At 43.1% G+C, this 8804-nt stretch overlaps 1 protein-coding gene across 7 annotated transcripts in view; it reads right to left on the bottom strand.

Moving 5' to 3' along the window:
• Positions 1 to 8804, bottom strand: part of ZNF169 (zinc finger protein 169) — a 33802-nt gene that overhangs the window by 24799 nt on the left and 199 nt on the right. The window contains exons 1-3 of one of the 7 annotated variants that reach the window (XM_029920157.1): positions 8663 to 8761; positions 5864 to 5921; positions 769 to 2078 (exon numbers count right to left, since the gene is read on the bottom strand). In XM_029920157.1, the coding sequence (XP_029776017.1) occupies positions 769 to 801 (33 nt within the window). In that variant the 5' untranslated portion in view covers positions 802 to 2078; positions 5864 to 5921; positions 8663 to 8761. Of the gene's footprint in view, positions 1 to 768; positions 2079 to 5863; positions 5922 to 7851; positions 7878 to 8662; positions 8762 to 8804 lie in introns of those variants that run through there. The other 6 variants (XM_029920154.1, XM_029920155.1, XM_029920153.1 and 3 more) reach the window with 6 other exon arrangements.

Raw genomic sequence — 8804 nt, forward strand, 5'->3', positions numbered from 1 at the left:
GGGTGCCCTGGTGGCTCAGTCAGTTAAAGCTTCTGGCTTCGGCTCAGGTCATGATCTCGAGGTTCGTGGGTTCAAGCCCCACATCAGGCTCTGTGCTGACAGCTCAGCCTGGAGCCTGCTTCAGATTCTGTATCTCCCTGTCTCCCTGACCCTCCCCTGCTTGCTCTGCCTCTCAAAAATAAGTAAAAAACATTTTAAAAATTTAAATATATATATATATATATAAAGCTTGGGGCCGGCCAAACTAAATGTACCCACGAGTCACAAGCAGAGAGCAGGTCAGCATCCTCACCTCTCTACACAGAAAACCGATATGACCAAAGGCCGCTGGCCACTCCAAGCTTTCCAAATAGTAAGGGACAGCCTGTAGTCATGCGGTCTCTGATGTGTGTTGGACGTGCTGTCGCATTTCCAATGAAGACTTTCCCTCAGTTCTTCAACTTGCCAAGACCATCAGAGGCAGCTCAGGCAGCTCTGAAAAGAGGTTTCTCCTGAAAGCCTTCCTTCAATTTTTTGGGCCTTGGGAATCACTGGGCACATAAGCATGAATGTCCTGTATTTGTATTTTAACTGTACTAATTATATTTCATTACTTGGTGAATGCCTGAGTCATAAATGGAGCAGAGCCTGAGAAACAGCTCCAACTTAAGATGGGCCACACCTCCAAAATCAGGTCTAAATGTGACCTAACACCACCAAGGCAGCTCCAGGACAAGGAAAGGCAAGGGGTCCATCCTGCACGAGCGAGGAAGAGATTTCAGAACTCACCTCATCCCTGGTCATCAGGAGCCCTGGGGCCATATTCCTGGTCAGCTGAGTGCTCTTTCTAGAGAAGAGTCAAGTTGTAGAGGTAGAGCTGGGGAAAGAGAAGAAAGGTGAGGGGGCGCTTGGGAGGAGCACCTGTCCATTAGCCTCCCAGCCAGCAGGGGTGAGGGGAGAGGAGGAAGGCAGGTTGCAGGGGGCGTCAGAAGAGCAGCCCATTCTTAACCAATGTCCTGTTAAAAAGGCCCGCAGCAGGCTCAGCCTCAATCTCCAGCTGGGAATCGAAGCTTCCAGGCCCCGAATGCTGGGTGAGACTTCGATCAGTGTGGGGACTCTGTGAAGCAGGACAGGGCCTCAGAGTCCCCCAGGAGAGCACTCACGTCGAGAGCCAAAGTGGCCTGTCACAGGGAAAACAAACTCCCCGTCACATCTGCCACGAAGCTAAGGGACGAGTCCAAGGAAGTCCAAACAGAGAGAGTCCTCGAGGTCCCCACTCCAATCCAGAATGTCGATCTGGGGGGACGTGAAGCAGGGTGGACACCGTCATCTGGCTGCCCCCCTCATTTATATATCCACAACTGAGTTCCCACGATTTGAAACAAGACCTGAAACTGAAGAGGCCGTCAGCAAATGCCCCAGGTCTTCAGCGAGCCAGTATCCTGAAGAAATAGGGGAGGGAAGCCTTTCCTCCACGCAAAGATTCTTACAAGAAAACCGTCCTTCAGATGCCCCTCTACACTTCGGCTGGGTTCTGTTTTGCACAGATAAACTGGAAGCATCTGGAGGATTACCAAGGACACTTCAAGATGAACTGGGAGTCAGATGGTGTTAAAGAACTATTATGAACAGTGTTAGCTATGATCATAATTCTGCACATGAGGAAAATAAACTGTTATTGAATCGCGCTGAAATACTGAAGAATTAATATATGTTCAATCTTTTTAAAATGTGAAGCTTTCAACAGGTTAACAGGATATTTATTTTATTACTTGTGGAAATAAAAGGACTCTAGATGTACAGCAACCCAAGGCAACATGTGGACACTGGGCAGTTCTGAGCAATCTAGGAAATATGAACACTGACTGAATGTAAGAGGACAGTAAAGAAGTGACATTAGTTTTGTCAGACTCTGGTTAAGAACAGGCTGTGCTGACAGCCGCTGCAGAGAACTGTGGTCGTGCTTAAAGGAAGGGTGGAAAAGCCACCAGTCATCGTGCTGCTGAGTGCTGAGAAATCCGATGTCCCTGAAGCAGAGGAAGGCGGCAAGGAACCCCCTGTCATCCCTCCTACGAACACCGCACGGGAGTCCAAGCTACCTGAGAAGAAAAGAAAAGAAATTAACACGTACACAGGTTGGGAAGGAAGAAACAATACTATCTTTGTCTGCAGATGACATGATTGACTATATAGAAAATACCAGAGTCAAGAAATTTCTGGCACTAAGAAGTGATTCTGTTGAGGCTGCAGGATATAAGGTTAATATACAAAAATCAACTACTTTCCTATATACCAGCCATGAACACATAGAATTTTAAATTAAAAACACTATAACACCTATATTAACGCCCAGAAAAATGAAATACTTAGGTATAAATCTAAAATCTGCATAAAATCTATATGATAAAAACTAAACTTCTGAAAGAAATCACAGACTATCTAAATGAGGGATATCAGTCAGTTAAGCATCTGACTCGATTTCAGCTCAGGTCATGATCCAATGGTAGTGGGATCAAGTCCCATGTCAGCCTCTGTGCTGACAGCATGGAACCTGCTTAGGATCCTCTCTCTCTCTCTGCCCCTCCCCCTCTTGTGCACACACATGCTCTCTCTCAAATAAACGAACATGCACAGCAGGGTACAGCAGAACCTATTCTTCATAAGGCCATGACTATCAAGACCAGGAGTTGTATCCTAAGATAGCAGAATACACATTATTTTCAAATGCACATGAAGAGTCTCCAGAATAGATCATGTTAGGCCATTAAACAAGTCTCAACAAATTCATGATCAAAATCATACTGTGCTTCTCTTTTGAGTACAACGCTATGAAACTAGATCTCAACCATGAGAAAAAAGATCTGGAAAGAGGACAAATACATGGAAGTTAAGTAACATGCTACTAAACAATGAATGGATCAACCAAGAAATTAAAGAAAAAATTAAAAAGTACATGGCGACAAATAAAAGTGAAAACATAACAATCCAAAGTCATTGAGATGCAACAAAAGCTCTTCCAAGATAAAAGTATGCAGCAGTTCAGGCCCACGTCCAGACATAAGAAAACCTCAAACAACCTAACTTCACACCTAGAGGAGCTAAGAAAATAACAAAACTCCAAACCAGTAGAAGGAAGAAAATGATAAAGATTAGACCCTAAAAAAATGAAATAGAAGCTACAAAACCAAACAAACAGAAAAAATAAAACAGATCAATGAAACCAACATCTGGTTCCTTGAAAAAAATTCATGAAATTGATAAAATACAGATTGATTAAAAGAAAATTAGAATTTACTCAAATAAGTAAAAGCAGAAACAAGAGAGGAAATAACTGACACCACAGAAACACAAAGGATTAAAAGAATATTATGAAAAGTTATATGCCAACAAATAGGGCAATCCAAAGAAAAATGGATAAATTCTTAGAAATATATAAGCTCCCAAAACTGAAGCAGGAAGAATTAGAAGTTGAGCAGACTGATTACCAGCAGTGAAACGGAATCACTAATATAAAAATAAAATTTAAAATTTCCCAACCAACAAAAGTCCAGGAGCAGAGAGCTTCATGGGTGAATTCTACTAAACATTTATTCTTCTCAAACTCTTCCAAAAAGAAGAGAAAGGAAGCTTCCAAATTTACTTATGAGGCCAACATTACTCTGATACCAAAACCAGATAAAAATATCACAAAAAAAGAGAACTATAAGCCAATATCTCTAATAAACATAGATGCAAAAATCCTCAACAAAATTACCAACCCATATGATTTCAATAGATGAAAGAAAAAAAAAGCATTTGCCACAAGTACATCATCATGATAAAAAAAACTCTTATTAACAAAGGTTTAGAGGGAACATACCTCAACATAATAAAGGCCATATATGAAAAACCCACACCTAACACCATACTAACTGGTGAAAGGCTGAAAGCTTTCAGAAACAAAACAAGAATGTCCATCCTCACCACTTGCATTCAACACAGCACTGGAAGCCCTACCTACAGCAATCAGACAAGAAATAACAGGCATCCAAACTGGTAAGAAAGAATTAAAATTCTCACTACTTGCAGATGACAGTGAACTATATATAGAAAACTGTAAAGATTCCATCAAAACAAAACAGAACACGACTAGTGCCGATAAAGGACTTCAGTACAGTTGTAGGATACAAAAATTAAATACAAAAATCCACCGCATTTCTACACACTGATGACAAAACTAACAGAGAAATTAAGAAAAATTCCATTTACAATTGTCCCCAAAATAATAAAACCTAGGAATAAGTTAAGGCCAAGAAGGTGAAAAAGCTATACTCTGAAAACTATAAAGACACTGAGTTACTGGAGAACACAAATGGGAAGACTGGAAGAACAAATACTGTTTAAATGTCCATGGTTCCCAAAGCAATCTACAAATTTAACGCAATCCCTATGACAACAATACCGTTTTCCACAGAACTAGAACAAATAATCCTAAAATTTGTACCACAAATTTGAACCACAAAAAGACCATGAATAGCCAAAGCCATCTTGAAAAAGAACAAAACTGGAGGTATCACAATCTCAGATTTCAAGATACACCACAGAGCTGTAGTAATCAAAACAGCATCATACTGGTACACACACAAAACAGACACATAGGTCAGTGGAGCAGAATAGAAGGCGCAGAAATAAACTCATGATCAGGTGGTCAGTTAATCTTCAACAAAGTGGAAAAGAATATCCAATGGGAAAAAGTCTTTTCAGAAAATGGATTTGAGAAAACTGGGCACCCACATGTGAAAGAATGAAACAGGACCACCTTCTTACACCATACACAAAAATAAAGTCAAAATGGATTAAGAACCTAAATGTGAGATTCGAAATCTAAAAATCCTATACGAGAACACAGGCAGTACTTTCTCTGACATTAGCCATAGCAACATTTTTCTAAATATGTCTTCTGAAGCAAGGAAAACAAAAGTAAGTAAACCAGTGGAACTACATCAAAATAAAAAGCTTCTGCACAGCAAAGGAAACAATCAAGAAACCTAAAAGACCTACTGTATGGGAATATGTATACTGGTGCGTGACATATGCAATAAAGGGTTAGAATCCAAAATATATAAAGAACTTATACAACTCAACACCAAAAACAAAAAACAACAAAAGCGAGTCCAATTCCAAATGGGCAGAGACCAGAACAAACATTTCTCCAGAGAAGACAGATGGCCAACACACACATGAAAAGATGCTGAACATCATTAATCATCAGGGAAATGGAAATCAAAAGCACAATGAAATGCCACCTTACACCCGTCAGAACGGTTAAAATCAAAAATACAGGAAACAACTAGTGTTGGCAAGGATGTGGGGAAAAGGGAACTATTGTGCTTTATTGATGGGCATGCAAACTAGTGCAGCCACTGTGGGTTAAGTATGGAGGCCCCTCAAAAAACTAAAAATAGAACTACCATATGATGCAGTAATTTCACCCAAAGAATATGAAAACACTAACTCAAACAGATACAGGCACCCCTATGTTTACTGCAGCATTATTTACAATAGCAGAGATATGGAAGCAACCTAACTGTCCACTGATGGACGAATGGATAAAGAAGATGTGATACATACACACAATGGAATTACTCAGCCAAAAAAAAAAATGAAATCTTGACATTTACAACAATAAGAATGGATCTAGAAGGTATAATGCTACATGAAACAAACCAGTCAGTAAAAGACAAATACCATATAACTGCATTCATATGTGTAACTTAAGAAACAAATAAAGGGGGAAAAAAAAAAAGAGACCAAACACTGACTCAACTACAAAGTGATGGTTACCAGAAAAGAGGGAAGTGGGGGGATGGGTGAAACAGATGAAAGGGATTAAGAATACACTTACCCTGATGAGCACCGAGTAATGGATACAACTGTGGAAACACGGTATTGTCCACCTGGAACTAATACGGCAGTGTGTGTTAACTATACTGGAATTTTATTCATTTATTTTATTTATTTATTTTTTTATGGAGACAGAAACGCCGATGTCAGCCGCTTAACTAACTGAGCCACCCAGGCGCCCCTGGAATTTTTTTTATAAAGACAAAAAAACCCTGAAAACGGATTAAACACCTAATTGTGAAACCTAAAACCATAAAATTCCTCAAAGAAAACAGAGGCAGTAATTCCTTTGACATCAGCAATCTCAACACTTTCCTAAATATATCTCCTCAGGCAGGAAAAACAAAAGCAAGAATAAACTATTCAGACTACATTAAAAAAAAAACACTTTTTCATAGTAAAGGAAAGCATCAGCAACACAAGGCAATCTACTGAATGGGCGGAGATATCTGCAAATGATATATCCATGAAGTCGTTGATATCCAAAATACATACAAAACTTCTCCAGTACCATGACATATTTTTCTAATTGGCAAAGGACCTAAATAGACATTTTTCCAAAGAAGACACACAGATGGCCCAAAGACACATGAAAAGATGCTCAGCATCACTTTTCATCAGGGAACTGCAAATCAAAACTACAATGAAATATCACCTCACACCATTTAGAAAGGCTAATATTGAAAAGACAAGAAATAACAAGTGTTGGTGAGGATATGAAAAAAGAACCCTTCCGTACACACTGCTGGTAGGAATGTAAATCGGTACAACCACTGTGTAAAACAGTATGGAGTTTCCTCAAAAATGTAAAAATAGAACAACCATATAATCTAGTGATTTCACTACTAAGTATTTACCCGACGAAAATGAAAGGCTAATTTGAAAAGACGCATGGTGCGCCCCTGTATTATTATCGACAAGAGCCGAGGCGTGGGGACACGGCGAGGCGTGGGGACACGGCGTGCCTGCCGACAGGTGCGCGGACAAAGAACAAAAACACAGGAATTAAAGAGACAGGCTCACAGATACAGAGAACAAAATGGTGGTTGTCAGGGGGGTCGGTGGGGACGTGGGCAGAAAGATAAAGGGGACTAAGAGAAACTTCCAGTTATAAAATACGTCAGTTACGGAGATGAGAAGTACAGCATAGAAGATAGAGTAGTAACACAACATTGTATGGTGAGTACACTTATCGTGGTAAGCACTGAATACTGTGTAGAATTAAGTCAGTATGTTGTACACCAACCGATAAAACAATGTATGGTAATTATGTTCAATAAAAGTTTTCATGAAAAATAATTGTTGATTCCTAAGAGATGCATACTGAAGTATTCACCGGTAAAATGACAGCTGGGACTTGCTGCAAAACACTTCTGCAGAGAAAGGCAAAACGGAAGAGAAGAAGAGCAGAAAGTTGACAAATGCTGAAGCCGAGGGAGGGGTACACAGATGCTCTTTGCATATTATCACGGTTTTTGTCTACCTGTAAAACTTTCATAATCAGTTTCAAATTTAATATTTCTATCTCCTTCCACAGCCCCCGAACTAAGGAAGGTAGAAGAAACTTTAAAGGTAGTGCCATTAATGTCACCAACAAAAGTTAATGCCAATAGTAGCTGAGCCCACGAATTGGAGAAAATTTGGGGGAATGGGGCACCTGGGGGGTCTCAGTCAGTTAAGCGCCCGACTTTGGCTCAGGTCATGATCTCACGGTTTGTGGGTTCCAGCCCCGCGTCCGCCTCTGTACTGACAGCTCACAGCCTGGATCCTGCTTCTGCTTTTCTCTCTCTCTGCCCCTCCCCTGCTCGCTCTAATATACATTAAAAAAACTTTTTTAAGAACATGAATTTTTTCGTTAGCATTACATGCATGAAACGATCTTTAAAAATAGAGGGCCTCTCTTTCAATTGCCATTAACTATGAAAGTTAAAGAACAGCTGGCTCCGAGAGAAGAGCTATCTAATCCTCTCTACAAAATGAACACATTACCACATAACGTGCAAGATGGCTGAGGCAATAAAAACACGGCCAGTACAAGACTACTGATCTCAAAACAGCACTTCTCAGCATCTCTGTTTCAGCAGCCCTGCGAGGCCCTGAGAACACAGCAGAGCGAACAGCCGGAGACGCTGAAAAGCTCCTGGATGAAGGCGGAGGAACGTGCCCAGGAGGACACCCTGTGCAGGAGTGTCCCTTCGAGAACAAACCAGGCTTCCCGGGGATGCACCTGCAGCCCTGAGCCCAGCGGGGCTACTGCGCACAGCGAGGCTGCCCGTCCGTAAGGGGCTGCCAGGCCCCCAGGAGCCCTCCCGTCCCTAACAGGCAGTTCCCTCGGGAAAGGGGGCTGCCCCCGGGCGCGCTGGGCACACCGGGAGCAGGCTGGAAGCCTGGGCCCCATGCCACCGACGCATGGGAGCCGGGCAGGAAGGGCAGGCCGGCCTCTGGACGCAAGCCGACACCCAGTGGGCCGGTGCTCTCTGTGCCCGCGGGGCTCCGCACAGACACCCGGGAATGCTTCTGAGCGCTCAGCGGGTCAGACACGAGCCCTCTCCACACTCCACTCCGGGAGTCCGCGAAAACGGGCGGACGTGTATCTGAACTCTCCCCACGGGGCAGGGGGCCGGGGGCTCCGACGGCGAAGCGGGCACAGGCCCCTGGGCAGACGCAAGGCCCAGGGAGATGCACACTCGGGGGTTCGGACGGCGGAGACAGGCTGCGGATCTCCCCGGTAAACCCGCGAACTCGAGGCTGCTGCGGGCGCGGCCGGGTTTCATTCTCACAGAGGAAAGTTAAAATTCACCTGAGGCCGAGGGCTCACCCTTCGTCCCCTCTCCCCCTCCAGGCACTAGGGGGTCCCGGGGGAGTGTCCCGCCCGGCGGGCCGTCTCCCGGCGCGGCCGGGGTTCGCTCGACACCTGGGTGCAGGAGCCGACGCCGCCCGCC

This window comes from Suricata suricatta, chromosome 13 (assembly GCF_006229205.1).
Source record: "Suricata suricatta isolate VVHF042 chromosome 13, meerkat_22Aug2017_6uvM2_HiC, whole genome shotgun sequence".
Taxonomy (NCBI): Eukaryota; Metazoa; Chordata; class Mammalia; order Carnivora; family Herpestidae; genus Suricata; species Suricata suricatta.